The following is a 20,742-nucleotide window of genomic DNA, read 5'->3' on the forward strand; positions in this document are numbered from 1 at the left end:
CTCCTATTTTAATTCATTTTATAAGTCCTTCAGAATTTTTAATTAAGTAATTAAGATACAAAACAATAAATGGTATTTTCATATGAAGAGTGAACTTTGTTCTGTAATCTAAACTAACAAGGATATGAAAATACATAGACAGAAAGTTGCTTACCATTAAAATTAAGGGAACTTTTAATTATGATCTGATACTTTTTGAAATCTAAAGTACACATCTTATGCAATTACCATTAACCGATCTACTTTCTGAGGTTATGCATTTCTGAAGAAATCGTATTAATGAACCTGAGTACATAGGCAAATTTCAAGGGTCCAAGTTCTACAGAATTTTCTATGTACTCAGAAAAATAAACGAACAGGCGTGCCATCTATAATCATGTTTTATTGCACTGAAATTTCATTGCATTACTCATTTACTGTTCAGAAATACATAGTCCCTGTGAAGAATTGGAAGATAATGAAGAATCGTGAAACTAAATTCCAATAATCAACAAAACAAACTTATTTTTCATATTTTAATGATACAATATGAAAGACCACTGACATTTTTAAAAATCTAGTTGGAATATTAGGTACATTTTCTCTTAAGAATTTTGTTTGTTCAACATTGGGAATTGCTTTATTTACATCCAATCTTTCTTCTCTGATGAAATTCAATTTTCCACAAGATTCCCAAGTAGTTTCCAATGCAGGCACTTATCAGATCAGGACAATGTTCTGCCTGTATTAGAAGTATTGGACATATTGCCTTCCACTATCCAGTACAAAAAAAAACCCTTATTTTCTAACCACCATTCCAATTCTAAAAGCTTTCCATTAGCAAAAGCTCCCTTCCTAAATACCAATGTATGATGTATGACTGTTTTCAGAAATAGGAAATTGAAAACTTATTTATAAAATGTACTTTATTTACATTTTTTTAATCAAAAAGGAAAAACAGATAAACTGTTTTATGAGAGCTGTCATAGTGTATTAATTATGGTTCGGTTCCGAAGTTGTTCAATGTACTCCTTAGCTTGATCAAATCCAGTCTTTGCAGGTGCTGAAGGTGGAGGTGGTCCTTCAACTAATCTCACAAAGTAATGACATTTGACTTTGTCCATAATCCCAAAACAGCCTTTGCCATGGTAGCGGATTCTTTTTACATAGTGCCCTTTTCCAGAAAATGATTGAGCTAGAAAATATCAAAGGAAAAACCTGGTTACAACAGAGATCCAAAGAAGCACTTAGTGGAACAGTCAGTTCAACAGTTCATTATCTGTTTAATGCATCTCAAAGAAAACAAAAAATGGTTCAGACTTCTAGGAGGATAATCAAGCCAATTGAATAAAAAGAATGGATGAATACTGGTGGTCCTCGACTTACAACCACAATTGAGCCCAAAATTTATGTTGTTAAATGAGACATTTGTTAAGTGAGTGTTGCCCCATTTTACGACCCTTCTTGCCACAGTTGTTAAGTCAATCACTGCAACAGTTAAGTTAGTAACACGGTTGTTAAGTGAAACTGGCTTCCCCATTGACCTTGCTTGTCAGAAGCTTGCAAAATGTGATCACGATCCAGGGACACTGCAACCGTCATAAATATGAATCAGTTGCCAACTGTCTGAATTTTGATCACATGGCCATGGGGATGCCGCAATGGCTGTGTGAAAAACGGTCATAAGTCACTTTTTTCAATGCCGTTGTAACTTTGAACAGTCACTAAATGAACTGTTGTAAATCGAGGATTACATATTCACGTGACAGCTGCTAGCCTTCATTCTGAACTAGCAGGGCTTTTTAAGATTCTTCTCTTTTTTCTATATTTTTTATTTTATTCAGAACAAAGTTAAAATACAAAATATTAAAAGTAAATAAAAATCCAAGAAGACATAAAAGAAAAAAAAAACACGACACAAAATGATAGGAACATTAAAAAAAAGGTGCATCAAAAAATTCTTCTCTTTTGTCTCCATCTACTGCTGTTGTGCCAAGAGTGTTGCTATTTCTGGAAACTGAGGAAACTTGTCTTACATCAGTGACATCAGTGACTTGTTTTGTTTGTCACCATTCAAAATTCTACATAAAGCATTAAACAAGGAAACACAATAAAACTATAAAATAAAAATATTAAAGGTAATATGTGTAGCTAAGCACCTTCTAAACAATCTGTCAGCTCTTATACTATATATATATATACTTATACTATATATCAGTAAACCTTTTCTTCTTAAATCTTTTTCTCTGTTCTTGTTGGTCTGTTTGCTTAACAACCATGGGAAAAAAGGTTGTAAAATTGATCATGATTCACTTAACCATCTTGGAAATTCTGATCCGAACTGTGATTTTAAATTTAAAAAGCAAAATGCAATGTAATTTATAAATTACATTGCATTTTGCTTTTTTTGAGGAAGTTTCATAGAATTATAAAGTATTTACCAATGTATAAATTGGATTTAAATTCTACATTATATTTTGTCACTGCCAGTTCCTGGGCTTCCAGAAGAACCTATTATGAAAAAGGAAAAAAATAATAAAGTCACAGAGGTCATGAACATTTTTAATTTAAAAGCTTTAAAGCTATACAAAGAGAAACAAAGGAATATTTGAGTCTTAGCAAAATGGCCTGCATACCAATAATTGAAAATCCTATACTCTTCACAGCAGAAGCTTCTGTAATGGGATTTTTATTCCGTGAGCCTTACTGCCAGATCACTGACTAGAGCATTGCCTTAGTTCACTTTCAGAAGTTCAAACAAGTCCATGTCCTAGAGGAGCAGAAGTTGGTGGCATTCTCCAACTTGAAGATATGTAGGTATGTATGTTCAGCTAGGTTGGCAGGAGCTGGGGCGAGTAACAAGAGCTCACCCCGTCGCATGGCACTCTGGTCTTGAACCCAGGCTGTGGGCTTTCCAGCTGACAAGTTCAGCATTTTAAGCACTGAGCCTGCCAACCTAGCATTCAAAAGCATGCAAATGCAAGTAGATAAATAGATACCACTTCAGTGGAAAGATTACTGCATTCTAGTGGTGGGTTGCTACCGATTTGCCCCGGATTGGGCGAACTGGTAGGGGTGGCAGCAGGAGGCTCCACCCACTGGCCCAGACGCTTCTGTGCATGTGCGGAAGCATCACGCGCATGCCCACGAGCAAACCGGTAGCAACGGGTTTTGAAAACTGCTCCTGCTGCATTCCATAATTTCTTGCTGGCCACATGATGACAGAAGCATCTTTCTGACAATGCAGGCTTCCTTGGCTGAGAATCAGAAATAAGCACCGTCCCCTTGAGTTGGTCATGACTGGACAGGGGAAACCTTTAAACCCTTTTTTCGATGTTCAGCTACAACTTACATCATCCAGCCCCAACATCCTTAAGTAGGTGGGTGCTTTAATTAGATTCCATCCCCCAACAATATTGAGCAGGACTTCCTGAATGCCTAATATTTCAGGATTATTCTATTCATTCTACTGGCTTGTTGACATACTTTGAATTCTTAAAAAGAAAAAATTAAATAATTTTCAAAGAGCCTACAACCAATAATTTCTATTTTAAATTTCACACTCTCATATAGGCACATCTGCCACACAATTCATGCAGAACTGCATGGCTATCCCAATTCCCTCATACCTAGAACTTCCCTATACAGCACAATCATATTTTTCCCTCTTTAATTCCATGTCTTCATAAAACACTTTTGTGTGCATATAACTGTGGCTATCCAGAATCTTTGTTTACTCAGAGCACTAACCATGTTTATGCACTGTGCAAATTGAACAAATTGTGATGTATTCAGTAGCCATAGCTAAGAAAACTAAGTTAATGAATGTGCTACAATAGTTCTATTTGTTAGTGTGCTGTGTTAACACACTTAGCTATAGTGGCTAGATTCACAGAATACTCTATGCCAGAAATAAGTAAAACGCATTTTAGCTCAACAGGTTTCATGAATCCAGCCTACAGTTGTATTCACTTTTCCTTTCTCCAAATAGTCCATTCCACCTTTATGTTAAGCATCACAACTTTTTTCCCAATATTCATTTCTATTTTATCCATTTCCCTTTTCTGTCAAAACATATCAGCCATACTTTTTTTTCTAATCCATTACTCTTTAGCAAATTTTCTTTAACTTTCTTGTATTAGCATTTTTTATTCTTCTACTTTCTAATGCTTGGGATCCCTTCCCTGCTTTCACCTACCCAAATGTCAAGTTTAACCACAGGCAAATGGTCACATTTTCCAAAGTACAAAGTGTTTGGAAATTAAAGATCCACATAATATACACATAAAATCTCTGCATAAATTGAATAATACATTTCAGACAATCTCTCAAATAAATGGCTTTAACCAAAATCGGAAAGAAATACATTTTGAAGAAAAATGTAACATACCTCTTTGATTATTTTTGCGCCCTTTTTATCATTGAATTCCAACTGAGCCAGTGCTTCATCAATGGTCATTCCCCGTATCTGAAATGGAAGGAAATATTTTGTACAAAAAAAAGTCTCAAATGATTTCAATGGCAAACATATTTTGGCATAAAAGGGCAATACAAGTAGTCCTCACTTACCTACAGCAAGTGAGACTGGCAATTGTCACTAAGCAACACAGTCATAAAGTGAAACATCACATGACCATGTCCAACTCATGACATCCGTTCTAACTGGTTGTTAAGCGAATCACTGCAGTTGTTAAGTGTGATGCCACCATGAAGCCTGCTGTGAAAGTCACAAATGACAGTCACATGATTGCAGGACATTGTGATCAAAATAAAATGTGCACAAATTGCCAAGCACCCGAATTATGTTGTGGTGACCATGGGGACACTGTGATCAGTGCAAGTACAAGAATCAGTCATAGGTCTCCTTTTTCAGTGGCTGTAACTTCAAATAATCACTGAATGAGCAATCAATCAGCAAGGATTACTTGTATCACATTGGTGTTTATTTACTGCTTTGAGGTCTGAGTAAAACACTGAAATAGCCTAACTATAAACTAACTATAAACTATAAACTGATGAACTAGGAAAAATCAGGATCATATAAACATCTAAGAAAGCTACCAAAAACACCTTAAGAAATCTACAAATAAAAGCTCTTACCAATTTGGCCAGGTACCACATCTTTTCCTTGTCGTATTTGACATCTCTTCGACAGTGGTATATTTCCTTTAAAAAATAAGTGGTTATTACGCAAATGTAGCTGATGTAAAATGATTGTAGCAATTTATCCCTAAATGAATGTGTCCATATTTGAGCACAGAAGGCACAGAGCCAAGATCCTTCAAGACTCAAACCCCAAATGTATCTTTTTGAGTCAGACAGTCTTAAATAGTACATATCAATAACAAACCACAGCCCTAGAGCATCCTGTAACATCTTGGACACTACACATGGCTGCTTTTGATTACAGTTTAAAAAAAATAAAAGCCAACTGAATCTCATGAGATTTCTAAGCAAGACTGTTGAAATCTAATGAGAAGTGATTAGGCAATCATCTGAGGTCACAGGCCGATCAGTTTTATACATTGGTTCACCTAACTGAATACTAGATAGTTAGAAAAAGTTGTCAGGTATCTTAAGAAAATTCTGACGTTATGGCTGATATTGTTTTATATAAACTATTAGCATGGTATACTGAAGCAGTTAAATTTTAACACCGTTTTATAGGAGATATGGGAATTAACTGCCCATGACCAGAGTCCACTCAACTATGCTATTGACATTCTTCTCTATTACCATGTCTTCCATCTGACCTTACTTTCCCTTCCAGGTATTTTCAGTTGATTGCTGGAAGAAAAAGGCCCAGTTGCTAATGAAATAAAATGCATTATCTTAAAGTGTGGACCTTCCAAAAAATGAGGGCCATTAACCTGCTGCAATGATGAGTATTAGAATTGTTCTGAAAGAAGACATGGCAGTCTTCTATGTTTTTTCACATCCTATCTCACCCCAAAGATGCCAAAGAGCTAAAAGGAGTGAATATATTTTAGGCCCATGGATTTAATTCAAATGAGATGCTATAAAATGCTCAACATTTATTTCATTACATTCAGTGGTGGGTTGCCCCTGGTTCGGACAAGTTCGCAAGAATCGGTAGCAAAACCGGCGGGAGGCACCGCCCACTGACCTGGACGTCATCATAGATGATCTGCGCATGTGCAGAAGCGAGTGCAATGCAAACCGGTAGTAAAGGTAGAACCCACCCGATTACATTTATTATAACTGCTGTCTTCCAACAAATGTGCTCACTATGGACCACATCCACCATAAATACAGCACCAAGATCAGATTATTTAATGCCGTTGTCATACCGACTGCTATCTATGCCAGTGAGACCTGGAAATCTACAAGAAGAATTATTGATAAGATCAATATCTTCCAATGCTGCCCCAGAAGGTTCTTTGTATCCCATATAGGGCCCATGTCACAAATGAGAAATTTTTATAAAGAAGTAATTCCTGAAGACTCTGAGATGGTGACAGAATGAAGAATAGGCTTTGAAGGATGCGGAGATTGTAGCTACAGAATAAGAACTGTGAGGTATACCTGTAGCCCAATGTTTAGCACAGGATGTGATGATGATTATAACTGCCAACTCCAACACAGATCTCAAAACCTACTCCTCATAAAATTAGGACTTACTGCTGGTCTTCGAGGCTCATCTGGCCCTTGTGGAGGATAGGTGATGTTGTTCTTTTTTTCCCACTTTGTACTGTACCCGAAAGATCTGCACATATTTGATAGAAGAGGAATGCTGGAAGATCCCAGGACCCTACAAATCAAGTTTTTTGTCATTTTACAAAAGCTAAATCCTATTACAATATTTGTAGTTCAGGGTTGAAATGAAGGATCGTTGGGTGCTCTCTGAGCTTGGTTGTTTCCTTGCAGGCATTTCATTAGCCACTAATGATGTTATCTACTTTGGGTAATAAAACATCTGCAAGAAAACAACCAAGCTCAGAGAGCACCAAGGACCCCTCACTGATTGCAACAATTATTATGATACTGAATGCTAAATTCATCCCAAATAAACTATATTTATTCTAATTCTATAACCTAGTACCCAATAGAATACTTATTTTAGGCCAACATCTTCAACTGCACTGCAAGATAATATATCCACAAATATAGCTATTTATTAATATCTTGCATTTATGTATAATGTAAAGATATGGAAACAACAAACATAATTCTTTGGGGCAAAGTGAAATAGATATAGCCTAAACTCAACTACTGTTAAAATACAGGGTTTTCAGTGACAGCTGCCACTTACACCTTTTAAAAAGTAGTTTACTGTAGATCAGAAAGGGATCCATAGCAACCAATGTGGCTTTGAATATGGTACTAAGCAACCTTTTAACTGTTTTTTTTTCAATCAACCAATAACCACTTGACTCATATTTACGTTATGTCATAAAACATGGTTTAAAATTGCACTGGCTGAATTGATATATAATGGTAAGCAAAAATCAAAACATTTGAGTTAGTACAATGACTGAATCTAGCCAATGAGATAGAAAGTATCGCTATTACTTTTATCAGCCATTCTTGGATTCTCTCCTCAATTTATACTTACTATATTCCATTATTTCTTCCATACAGTTTTCAGTTTCTTCTTTTTAACTGTGTAGTCTGGGGCTGGCCACCCAGTTTTTAATCCTTATATTCACTCATTCATTTATATCACATACGGACCTTAGGAATATTTCATCATACATAAACCTTCTTTAGTGTAGATAGTGCACATTTGATAATATTTATGTGACAAAAATAGACAAAAATTTAAATAAAAGAACTCACCCCTACAATTACTTAATAATTTGAGTGTGAAATTACATTAGGCACATACAGTATCTAGTGCCTTTGAAATCTCTTTTTGAACTATTATATGGTAGTATTTGATTCTAATTATTTGAAAAGTATAGAGTATCACAGAGCTATAGATTTTTTTTTCACACTCATAAGAAGCGTCAGCTGGCTACTGTCTAAGAAATGTAAATCCTAAGCCTCTTAAGTTCTAGAATTTTTGTATGTATCTTTAGATCTTCTCTACTGGCTCTATACCAACTCTTAAATTTTATGGAAAGTTTTCCTTCAGTAACCTATTCTGTAAAGCAAACATCTTATGCTTTACAGGGTGTTCCAGTGCCATCTAGTGATCATAAATATATAATGCTTTCATACTATCAGAGAATGTGAGATCACTCGAAAGCTAATCAATTTGAATTAACGTCTATTCATTCAGCTACTCTTCAAAGTTACAAAAGCAATGAAAAAATAAGCTTGTGACCAGTTCTTGTACAACTGCTATGGCACCCATCCCCCACCCCCCAGTCACCTAAAAATTTGGGCCAGCCTGCATTTACAACTGCTCCCTGCAGCCATGCTCCTAGCTGACCTATGTTGTGCCTTCACCTGCCTTCTCTCTCCAGGTCACCATCCTGGCCACAAACAGGAGAGCAGCTGCTAGTGACTGACAAAATCAACTGAATTTGGAAGATACATTTGTTGCCTTAGTTAAAACTAATGAGCTGTCTGGCTTCATAAATATTGTTGCCTGTTGTTCCCTTTCTAAAGATTTGGGATTCATGCTTTGGAATAAAAAAAATTGAAAATGGTTTTAATACTGAAATTTGAAGGGGTTTTTTTAGGGATGGCACACAAAAAGGTGGAAAAAAATATGGGACTTTGTTTTTACATATGACTATGGCAGTGATAGTGTTACAGGCCCAAAGACAGAAAGAAGAATATACATATACCTATAATGGAAGAATGGAATTTGAAATTAATGACAAATCAATGAAATGGCAAAATAGACTGCTTTGTTTACAGACAATAATTTGATTAAATTTCATGTGACCTGGAGGCCACAGATAAATTTCTTACAGGATAAAGAGAAGAATCATATTTGATTTTAGAATTTGAAGGTTAGATTGGATTTGACTAGAGAAATACTCTAGTTTTTTTTAAATATAAGCCTATTTGCATTTGGTAACTTATTATCTTTTTTAGATGAAATTAAGAGAACATTTTAGGAATGCTGGTTTTTAGTAAATTAATTATTAGTATTTTAAGATATTTTATAGATAGATGTTATTTCTTTGAACCTAGAGGGAGGTGATTATATCTCTGTACTAAAAGAAAGTCAGAAGTCACCTTGCTATATTTGTTAGATGTATTTTTTGGCACGTCTAATATGTTTTGCCATTTTCTGTTGTATTAGCTTATATTTTAATGTATGATGTTGAAACTTAATAAAGATATTATAAAAAAGAGAAACGTATTATTGTATATTATTGACACGGAGTTCCAAACAGGGATTTTTATTGGAAGTGAAGTGGATGATGGAAGCAAAGAATCATGGTTTTTTCACTACCATTGCTTCAGGAAAGTAGAAAGTAGAATTCAGGAAAAGATATTTCTGATCAATTATATTGTGGGTTCTTGCAATTTGAAAACTGTGGTACAGTATGCCATGTTTACAAAATACTATTCATGAAATTTTTAAAAATGTACTGTAGTTTTTATTAAATTTAACCCATGCTAATTTGATAGCAAGGACAAACAGGAGATTGAACATAACATTTGTTCTTATGGTTTCAATCCGTGATTTGAAAATGCACAGAGTTGTGAATCACTCATCATTCTTGGTTACAAGGAGTTTTGCAGCATCTTAAAGGATATCAAATTTATTATAATAGCCATTGGAAATACTGGTTCAATATGCTGGACTATAATGTCCAACATAGCTTGAGGGCATGATGTGGGGGCCATTTGTATTATGCACTTGTATTTCATTTGCAATTTGTAATCCATTTTGAAAACTTCAGTTGAGACAGATATATAAAGATAAAGCAAACGCTTGGAAGAAATTATGAAAATACAAGCAATATCGAATGGGTTAATTTCATTAAAATTCAAATAAATGATAATTATGTAATTATCTGTACAGCTGTACAGCTACTTTTCTCAAAACGGCATTATTGGGAAAAACACTGAAAAATACTAGGGCAGAGGGAGAAACAAATAAGGGGGAAAGGCAAGAATAGATCCCCCAAGCAATATCTTATTCCCAACAGATTCATCAGCTTGGGATGAATCTGTGGGGGCAGTCTGTGATCAATAACAGATTATTCTCGAAATTAATACAGCACGGCTAAAGATACCAAAAGAGAACAATCTGTATGCTAAATAACTGTTTTCACATATTCTAATTTTGATGTACCCTTGATGTATCCTTACGATTTATATTGATATTGTTTCCTGATTCTTATTTGTACCCTATAACTATCATTAAGTGTTGTACCTTATGATTCTTGACGAGTGTATCTTGTCTTTTTTATGTACACTGAGAGCATATGCACCAAAGACAAATTCCTTGTGTGTCCAATCACACTTGGCCAATAAAGAATTCTATTCTATTCTATTCTTAACTTCGGCGAACTTCAGGTAGCAAAGCTCACCTGCCGGCCCGAGGGCAACCGCCAAGGCTCCACGCGCGGGCAATCCCTGCAAGAGAGAAAGAAGATGTGGGTCGTGGGATTCCCCCAGCAGCACCTCCCCTTCGTAAGCCGCTCGCCCCGCAAGGCTCACCCCAGAGCATCCCCGGCAGCGCCATCTTCCCAGCCCTCAGTCAAGGACCGTCCGACCAACCGACTTTACGGCAGAAGCTGGAAGATTGACCTAAACGCGTCTGCCGTGCGGCGCTTCCCTTTTGCGACAGCACGTGAGGGAGGTTACAGAGCGGACTTTACGGCGGTGCGTGGTGACAGCTGCCGGGAGCCTCCTGGAAGCGCAACGTGACCGCGAGGCTTCCTCGGCACTCGAGCGATGGCAGCGGCGGGGTTGGGCGCTGGAGCCGCCGAGCGCGTGCTGCCGGCTTCCCCTAACTGGTACTGCAGCCGGTGCAGCGATGCTTCCCAGGACGGGCGTCTCTTCGGCTTCGCGGCTCGTCACAGCGTGTGTCTCCTGGAGGTCCGCGCTACCGCTCCCACCTTTTATGGTAGGCGGTCCCCGGGCTGGGAGTCAGCAGTATAGATAGAGGTCCTCCTCCATCAGCCCCCCCCCCCCTCGGTGGTGCCTTAAGCCGCTTTGCGCCCTTTCTCTCGGGGCGGTCCTGGGAAAGAACAGCAAGTTCCCGCTTCCCGACTTAAAAGCCAGATATAAAATAGTCCTTCGGTGGATGGGGACCAAATAGGAAAACTTAGGGCAGACTTTATCAGCCCAGTCTCATCCCCAAACCCCCAAAACTTTAACCTTAGACTGGCTACTGTTGACCTCACCCCATTCCTAAGAGGTCTGTAAGGGGCGTGCATAAACACACCAGCATGCCTACCATCCCTGTCCTAATGTTCCCTTTAATTGTATTCATTTTATGTATTCAATTCATGCTTATACTTATATATATTATCTAATATGTACTCAACAAAATAAAATAAATAAAAATAACATAAAGTTTTCCAATTATGAAGACCAGCCTTCTGGGAGTTATAGTTCCAGTGTACTGTATTAAGACTTGGCTCCACTGCTACTAAATTTAGCTATAGGAGTTACCGTTAGCTGTAAAATAGAGAAAATATGTAAATAGGTCCATTTTACAAACTGACTCGGTGTAATACCTGTTAATCTCACATGAAGTATGCTCTGTACGAAGGAGCAATGCATTACTTATCATATTTGGTGAAGGGACCATATCTGTTTAAATTTAGGAAACACTAAGCAAACTCACCTGAAATCTCACTATGTAGGAGCAGTAGGCTTTGCTCTAACTTCTTGTCTATTTTGAATTGAATTCAGAGTTCTGGTAGAGATCCCTTAAAAACTTGAAGCCAAGGTAGCGAGAAAAATATAATATGCCTGGTCAGAGTCTGTCTATGTTCAAAGATCCACTTCTTCTTTCCCCTACCAAATAGAATGGATGTAATAGAAAGGGTTTCATCATTTGTGCCTCTTCATTTGCAGAATGTCTTGCCCAAAAAAGCTGCCTCTTGTCAAATTAAGACAGTCTTCCTATCCCATCCATTGTGGACATTTTGCTGTTTACTTTTGTACCTTTAAATGTGCTTACTATATTATGCTGAGCTGATGTCTTAAATCCAAATCCTACGAAGATTGCAGCATTGTGAATGGGCTGTTCCTTTAGCTGGGAATTAGGGATGTTAATTGGGGTAAAATTGTTCAAAATAACAATTGATCTATTTTACAAGTCTAGTATATTTTTCACTGCAGGAGAATTAATAGGCCACACTGAAAGAGTTTCTGGCTTCACATTTTGCCCCTACCCTGGGCAAAACTACTATTGTGCCAGCAGCTCTGATGATGGAGTTGTGAAAATTTGGAATGTCCAAACATTGACTATCATGATGGAACATACACTACATCAGGTAAAATGCATGTGAAAATGGTAGTCCTTGATCACTAGTTGGATTGTGATACACATTTTACTATATTCTGAACAACTTTTCATAAACTAGGCTTGAGTTTGCCAAACATCACTGAAATCTTTGTTACAAGGAACATGGAATTAAATTTTTATCAAGATTTGTACTGTCTTTGTCTGGATGATAAGAGTGTGAAAAAATATTGTCATGCAGTCTTTATTTAATCCTGCTACCTGTCTTTTTCTTCTTTCTAATTTTCATATCTCTTGGATGCATAGATAATGAAGTTATATTTTCCAGATGAAAGCTTTTATTTGATATCAATAATGATAATTCTAATATCTTAAGAGTAAATAAAGGTCAGTATGATTACTGAAACCTTTATTGTCAAATGAATCAGTTTTCATCCTTATTGACATGTTGTGATTGGATAGGTCATAGACAGTTAGATTTCAGGTTTTTTAAATGTAATATGGTTATTATGAAATGTTTGGAAAATACTTTTCTTAATTACTTTTTATAACTTTCTATTGCACTGTAGTCAATAGCTAGTTATTACTTCAAGAAAGAAAGAGATAGAGATCATTGTCTCAGTTTCCACCTTGGAAGAGATATGAGGCAGATTAATCTCCATATGTTATTGGGCTTTGGTTGTTAACAAGTGCACCCATTGGACTCTGGAAGTAACAGAGAGAGAGTTGCAAATTCTGGCTTTTTATATTTGAATATTGTACAAAACCTCAAAAATATCAACATTTAATTTTCCTAACTGCTGCTTTTTTTCCTCTAGAATACGATTTCTGCATTGCACTGGTCACCCAGAGCAAAAGATCTAATTGTATCAGGTGATGAGAAGGGGATAGTGATTTGTTACTGGTATAATCGAAATGACAGTCAGCAATTTTTTCCAGAACCTAGAACTATATTCTGTCTCACTTGTTCTCCTCACCATGAAAATCTGATAGCTATTGGGTAAGGCCCAAATGTTTATTCATTTGACATATTTTATAATAATATATACTTACATGAGGGACGCGGTAGCTCAGTGGCTAAGACGCTGAGCTTGTCGATCGAAAGGTCGGCAGTTCAGCAGTTCGAATCCCTAGCGCCACGTAACGGAGTGAGCTCCCGTTACTTGTCCCAGCTTCTGCCAACCTAGCAGTTTGAAAGCACGTAGAAAAATAAGGACCCCCTTTAGTGGGAAGGTAACAGCATTCCGTGCACCTTTGGCATTTAGTCATGCCGGCCACATGATCATGGAGACATCTTCAGACAGTGCTGGCTCTTTGGCTTTGAAATAGAGGTGAGCACTGCCCCCTAGAGTCGGGAACGACTAGCACATATGTGCAAGGGGAACCTTTACTTTATACTTACATGAAATAAGTGTCATTTTATCAATTGGTGTCCATTTCACTGATGAATCAGATTCTCCCTCATTTTTTGCATGTGGCCTTCTGAATCTGCTTCAAACATTTGGACCTCAGATCAGCCGGTAGGCTGACACAAAAATAATGTAGAAGAGGCAGGGAAAGGAACAAAACATCCAGCATTGCCATTCTTGCCCTGTAAGACTCCATATTTTGCATAGATAAAAGTTGAAACAGCCAAATTGTTCCAGGTTTCAATTAATTGAACTGCAAGCTGCTTTGTTGGTTAAACTAATGAGTTCAAATGATTTGTTTAAGGTTTTGAAGCAAAATACAATTTCCATGTTGTGCATGCCCTTTGTTAAGACTTTAAAAATGTGGAAAGCGAGGATGTTCAGGAAGAATGTTTTCATTACTAACAAGCAGGGAGAATGTTTTTATTAATAACAAACAAAAATATTCTGTTACTAAATTAACTTAGAATCTAGTTTTCCTTCATTTAGTCATTTTGGAAAATAATAACTGGTTCAAGGTCATCCAGCTGGCTTTGTATCAAATGCAGATCTAGAATCCACAATCTTCCATTTATTAGCCTGGTGCTTTAGCCACTCATCAAATTGTTCTGTCACTGCCAAATACTAGGGGAAAATAAGGGAGGTTGTATTAGTTTCATAGTGTTTATACCAAGTGATGAATTAAGTTGTTGAATTCAAATTATTTTAGTTCCTTCTGTTTCAATCCTACTACTAATTTTATAGTGCTATCGGAGTTTATTACTCTATACATTGTAGGAGTTAAAAGTTCTTAATGCAAAAATGCAACCAGCACTCAGTTAGAGACAACTGAGACAAAAGATTTGTTAAAGGAGGAAAAATAAATAAAATAATCACATAGCCATGAGTTTTAAAATAGATTGTATCCCCATGTTACCAAAGGGCAATCAATTCCTTCAACTGGTTTCATTTTAATATACAGTAAAGATTTTTATTCAGATACACCATTTCAATATATAGAAAGCTTCGTCTAAATACAGGTTGAAAAGACCTGAGTCATCCTAACATGTTTTAGTTAGGATTACATTGAAGAGATACATATTTATAAAACAAATATGTGATTATGGAGAAAAAGATTTCAGCCCTACTTTGACTCTCGAATGCTGATTAATTCCATTTTATCTTCTTTCAGTGTTGTATATTTCTAGAATAATAGGGAAAATAAACAAACTAACTTAAAGTATGCATTGTTCCATATCTGCATAAAGTAATTTTACAAACGGATGTAATGCCAAGAAAGCATATGCTTTATGTTCAGAAGCATCTGTTTTCCCCCATAAACTATATATCTGCAGATATAGAACATAGAACGCTTTCTGTTATATTCAGTATATAATTACTGGCAGGCTGAGAAATACTCCAACCAGCAAACTTTGCTGTTCAGATTCATTAATTTCATGTAGAAACAATGAACTATTAACATTTTATGTTAGATTATGAAAAAAATGTTATCATTTGTTTATAATTTGTATGGGCTGAAACCTCACTGATTTATCCCACTTATTAGTCCATGTAAATACTTCCATCCTAAGGTTTATGTTTACCACTCTGCTCTTACAAACAACAAAGATTACAGTAAAACATGAATGGGCTGCTTCTACCCTGTTTCCCCTAAAATAAGACATCCCCTGATAATAAGCTCAATTGGGCTTTTGAGCACATGCACTAAAATAAACTCCCCCTGAAAATAAGCCCTCCCTGAAAATATTTAAATGCATGTGCAGTCGGTCTCCTCTTGTTTTCCTTCATGTGCCCCAAAATAATAAGACCTCCCTGAAAATAAGGCCAAGCACTTATTTCGGGGTTCAAAAAAATATAAGACAGGGTCTTATTTTCGGGGAAACACGGTAGTATTGGGATTATTTATTGAACATGATTTATTAGCTAAGCGATTAAATATTTCTTGCTCAATATAAATCTTTTTATCTTAAGCTATAAGGATGGGATTGTGATTGTTATGGACATCAGCAAAAAGGGAGAGATTGTTCATCGCCTAAGAGGTCATGATGATGAAATACATTCTTTGGCATGGTGCCCTGTGCTTGGGGAAGATGCTCTGTTCAGTAAACAAGATTTCCAAGGTATATATACAAAGCACATGTATTGCAATATAAAAGCAGTGTGAATCTTGTAATAATATTAGCTTCTATAGTGGAATCCAAAAATATGATACTCCTCTTAACTGATTTCTGGATACTTTCAGAAGAAGATCCCATTACAGGAACCATAACAGAAGAAGCAGGTGTAGAAAAAGGCTATTATTTGGCCTCAGGAAGCAAAGATCAGAGCATTCGTGTATGGAGCGGTAATACAAATAGAGGTAAGTCTGGAGAAATAATACATTGTTTTGACAACACAGTGTGTTATTTTTCCCCCTCTGTTTTCTCTTCACGATGTCAACTACAGATTTAAAAAAGGAATTCTAATAATAATTTGAAGAGGAGAGCTGCCGCCTCAAATGTCATTTAACATAAAATCCAATTCTGAATTGTTGAAATGGCACATGGTATTTCTTTATAATGAAGCCAACAATGATAATTGCTAAAGCTGTTCAGATCCCTTTGGAGTTTGTACTCTGGGCAAGTCTTGTTGAAATGCCTGAGGCTCAGGTTTAGCTGGGTTGAGTTTGAGCGTGTACTTCCTGAGAAATAAGAAAGGGTCCTTTAGACTATGACCTTGGCCATTGTGCTTGTAAATGGCCTCTGGCAGAGCCATGATGGGAATGTTGCAATTGTCCTGGTTCTTGATCTCTCAGTGATGCCATTGATCATGATTATGGATTGACTAGACTAGAGCAATTGGGAATAGGAGCATTGTGTTCTGATTTTCCTTTCTTTGTGTGTGATTCCAATCAGTATGACGAGGAAGAGCTTGAGCCCAAGGTCCCTGGGGGGGTGCTTTAAAGCTTGATACTCCTGTTTAACATCTACATGAAACTGCCAAAATGAGTTCATTCATGGTCTAGTACTAACAGATAATCAGATTATACCAATTTTATTACAGCTGGCATTGGCTGCCAATTGGGTTTTTATGCATTTCAGGATGCCAGTTATTAGCTATAAAGCTTTTCATGGCACATGGCCCAATTATCTGATGGATTCCCTACCTCCTATTGTTTTTGCCCATTTTGTATGAGGAGGCTGAACAGGCATGCTCCAGGTCTCATCAGTTAAACAATGTAACCTTTGCAGGAAGTACACATTTTCTTCCTTTGCTCCCTCTAAGGCCAACACCCGCCCCCCACCCTGTAACAAGATTTAACAATTCATTGAAAATTTGGCCTTCTGAACTTAGTAAATAACTAATTTTCATGTATTCAATCAGAAATAAGACATATTTTGTTCAATAATATTTATGTCTGTATGTTACAGAACATGTGCAAAAGCTTTTTTTAAAAATAAAATTAAATAGAACAATCCCATTTTCATTCTGGAATTTCTCCTTTATTTTGATATCAATGCAGGCTTGAAGTCTCTATTTTTTTTTCTTTTTGCTAGTGGTAATGAGCTTGAAATTGCCCTTTTTGAAAAGAAGAGGTGGAGGTGTTGAACCAATGGTCAAAGAGCGTATTTGGTTAACACTACACTGGCCCTCAAATCAGCCCACATGCATTCTCTCCAGTTGCTTTGGGTGAGTATTCTCTCGTATGGCTGAGTGAAAGGCAAAAGTATAAGAAAATAAGTTTGGGGAAGCTGTTGATTAATTCCTTAGCATTATATATTTTCTGTGTTTACTTGATAAACATCTAACCTTTCAAAGACAACCTTTCTTCTTTCTAAGCAATTTGCTTTGTATTTCCAAAAAGCACCCTCTAGATGTGTGAAGGTTACAACTCCTAGAATCCTGAGGCTTTGGACGGACAGACTCAAATTCTAGGAATTGCATCTTCAACATATCTGGAGAGCACTATTTTGGGGACATTTAGTATATGTCTCTATACTTGTATGTTGTATGTTTTCCAATTCTTTAAACAATCTAGAAAGATTTCCCTGTGAATTATAATGATCATTCTTTGTGTGTGAAATAAAGCTTTTTGAATTTCTGTTTTAAAATATAATTTTATTAGACTTCAAAACATTGCAGTTAATATTTGTTTTAAAATATTTAATATTTTTTGCAATAGTAATACTTAACATGTAAAATATTATATACTTAAAAAACAACCTACTTTATGAATTAACAGATTCTTGCTTTCTGCATGTTTATTTTTCATAGTGGTGAATTGCTGAAGTGGGATTTAGCCCAACCTGGGAAGCGGAAATGGGAACTCCTGGGAACTTCATCTGAAGGACAAAACCATTCTAGAATAGTCTTCAACTTGTGTACTTTGCAAGTAGAAGACAGACAGCTTCTTTTTTCCATTTCAATGGACAGAGATGTAAGGATTATGTCATGCTTGCTTGTTTGTTTTAAAAAGTCCTTCAGAATATTCTATTCTGATCTGAAGGTTCCACAGATGTCCCTCCCTGCTAGGCTACTATCAATGTTAATCAAACTTTCCTGCTGATTTTAGGAATGTGTGATATTTCTTCCTCTATTTTTTCCCATACCATTGCTGATAACTGATCTGTCTACAGAGAAAAATGATCAAGTGTTTGTGAGGAATTTTTGCAAGTTTGGTGGCATTGAATTACTATCATAAATCTGTTTTTTCTTTGGTACATTATAATTCACTTTGACTCCTTTTCACAGTTTTTTGGAACTGGACTTCACTTTATTTTGGTCTTTAACATTTAACACCTTAGCTCTCACGCAGAAGAATACGTTGAATCAAATAGCACATTAACCTTTTAAACCTTGAATCTAGTTTTGCGTCTGGTATTTGTAGAATTCTAGTATATTTATCCCTAGAATCTCAGCAGGAATCTACTCACTTTTAGAGCAGATCAGTGCTTCCCTTCAGAAATTCTTTGAAAAATCTTCAAAATTTTCCTACTGAACTTTTCTGTGGCTTTTGATTTGGTGAATTTGTACTGAAGCTCCATTCTTTCTTTCTTTTTTTTTTTCCTTTGTAGGTGAAGTGTTGGGATCTGGCAACTTCAAATTGCTGTTGGACTATGCCTTCTCTTGGGGGGTTTGTTTACAGCCTGGCCTTTTCACCTGTAGATACAGGCTGCCTTGCTATTGGAGTTGGGGACAGCATGATCCGAGTGTGGAACACCATGTCAATTAATAATCATTATGATGTGAAAACTTTCTGGCAGGGCATTAAATCCAAAGTCACAGCTGTAAGTATACTCCTGCTCCTGTTTTTCAATATATATTTTATTTTCTCACCAAAAATAATGGTTTTCTACATTGGATATTACTTATGTTTTATGTACTATGAGTGCTAATTATATATATATATTCATTAAAATGTCAGAAATAATAAATTCACTTAAAATAATTTCATTTTAAGTATATTATTTAAACATATGAACGATAATAAAGCTTGCTGTATTGATCATACTAATTAAAATCACTGCTTATGTCGTGGCCATTAGATAAGAAAACAATTCTCAGCATAATTTGAGCACAGATGTTAAGATAATGAAAAAACATTAACAGAATCTGCTTTTAAAAGCAACACTAGAAAGTGGTATTTAAAAATAATGTAATGAACTGCTATAATTAACTTTGATCATGAATCGTTAAGCTTAATAACTTCATTCTTTTACTGGCAACTATTACTATGGTACCAGGCTCTAAAAATACTACACCTGCAAATCTGTCTAAAGAGAATGTAATTCTAATTATTTTAAGTTGTCAGGATACTTCATGTAATGCTTTATTTATTAGTTTATTTGCTTGTTTGCTTACTTAAAAGTAGCTTCAATCACAGAGACTGTCATGCATTGTTAGTTTTCTATTTGTGGTGCTTTCTGCAACTGAACAAGGCTTATGGAGAATGCTAACAAATGTCCTTCAGTATATATACCATGTTCTGCACCAGAAGTATATACCAGTAGTATATTTATGTATCTGCTATGATAATGTCACACAGTGCAACTTGGATATAATTTGCATTGATCCACAGTTCTGACCGTAGTGTTGAGATCTTATTGTGTTTTCTGTTTTCAGCTGGCTTGGCATCCAACAAAGGAAGGCTGCTTAGCTTTTGGAACAGATGATGGAAAAGTTGGAATTTATGATACTTACTCTAACAAGTAAGATATAACTAGTTTTGTTCATTAGTATATATAATATATAATGATGAACCATGAATAACTTTGATTATAGTTTTTTTTTTTTTAACAATCAATGTATGGCTGGTTCCAGAGGTGAAATCCAGCAGGTTCTGACAGGTTCTGGAGAACCGGTAGCGGAAATTTTGAGCAGTTCGGAGAACCGGCAAATACCATCTCTGGCTGGCCCCAGAGTGAGGTGGGAATGGAAATTTTGCAATATCCTTCCCCCAGGAGTGGGGAGGGAATGGCGATTTTGCAGTATCCTTCCCCTTCCACGCCCACCAAGCCACACCACACCCACCAAGCCATGCCCACAGAACCGTAGTAAAAAAATTTGAATTTCACCACTGGCTGGTTCACTACTCAGTAAACCATCACAGATGACAATAGGTAATAAGCCAAAACTGCTCAGATTTTGGCATAGTATGCACTCAACCAAAGGAAGAGTGTTGACCAAAATAAAGTAACACTTTTCAAAGGTATCAAAATATATGAAGATAACCTTCTATTGCAAGATACTTTGACAGCGTCAGCCTATTTCCATATGTTATTAGAGATAGAGACTTGATAGAACCATAGAATTAACATTTTAGTATTGTTTTTAATTTAATTACTTTATTTAAACCAAACTCAAGTTCATTCTAAGAAAACTTTCTGAAAGAACTTCTTCAGACCATGTTTCAATTCAAAATCTTTCAGAAACCCAGTTCTTCCTTAGTTCTCTTCATAATTTGTTCTGTTGCTTCACAGAGTTAGTATTACTCTTTAATTATAATGCATTTTGTATGTTCAT

General features: G+C 36.2%; 2 protein-coding genes across 2 annotated transcripts in view; one reads left to right on the forward strand and one right to left on the reverse strand.

Annotated features, from left to right (window-relative positions):
* Positions 1-414: 414 nt before the first annotated feature.
* On the reverse strand, positions 415-10,641 carry MRPL22 (mitochondrial ribosomal protein L22). Its single transcript, XM_070933853.1, has 7 exons — positions 10,573-10,641; positions 10,443-10,488; positions 6,622-6,751; positions 5,080-5,145; positions 4,370-4,447; positions 2,421-2,490; positions 415-1,174 (listed from the first exon to the last, which is right to left on the reverse strand). Exons 1-7 carry the CDS (start codon positions 10,595-10,597, stop codon positions 963-965), a joined length of 627 nt encoding a protein of 208 aa, XP_070789954.1. The 5' UTR covers positions 10,598-10,641; the 3' UTR covers positions 415-962.
* A 168-nt stretch (positions 10,642-10,809) lies between these two features.
* GEMIN5 (gem nuclear organelle associated protein 5) overlaps positions 10,810-20,742 on the forward strand; it is a 30,656-nt gene continuing 20,723 nt past the window's right edge. The window contains exons 1-9 of the mRNA XM_070937180.1: positions 10,810-10,981; positions 12,208-12,362; positions 13,150-13,331; positions 15,712-15,860; positions 15,983-16,099; positions 17,277-17,409; positions 17,995-18,157; positions 18,795-19,007; positions 19,843-19,928. Of these exons, the coding sequence (XP_070793281.1) occupies positions 10,810-10,981; positions 12,208-12,362; positions 13,150-13,331; positions 15,712-15,860; positions 15,983-16,099; positions 17,277-17,409; positions 17,995-18,157; positions 18,795-19,007; positions 19,843-19,928 (1,370 nt within the window). The remainder of the gene's footprint in view (positions 10,982-12,207; positions 12,363-13,149; positions 13,332-15,711; positions 15,861-15,982; positions 16,100-17,276; positions 17,410-17,994; positions 18,158-18,794; positions 19,008-19,842; positions 19,929-20,742) is intronic.

Source organism: Pituophis catenifer, unplaced genomic scaffold, assembly GCF_029215685.1.
Source record: "Pituophis catenifer annectens isolate HBS135680 unplaced genomic scaffold, rPitCat1.0.hap2 SCAF_2, whole genome shotgun sequence".
Lineage (NCBI taxonomy): Eukaryota > Metazoa > Chordata > Lepidosauria > Squamata > Colubridae > Pituophis > Pituophis catenifer.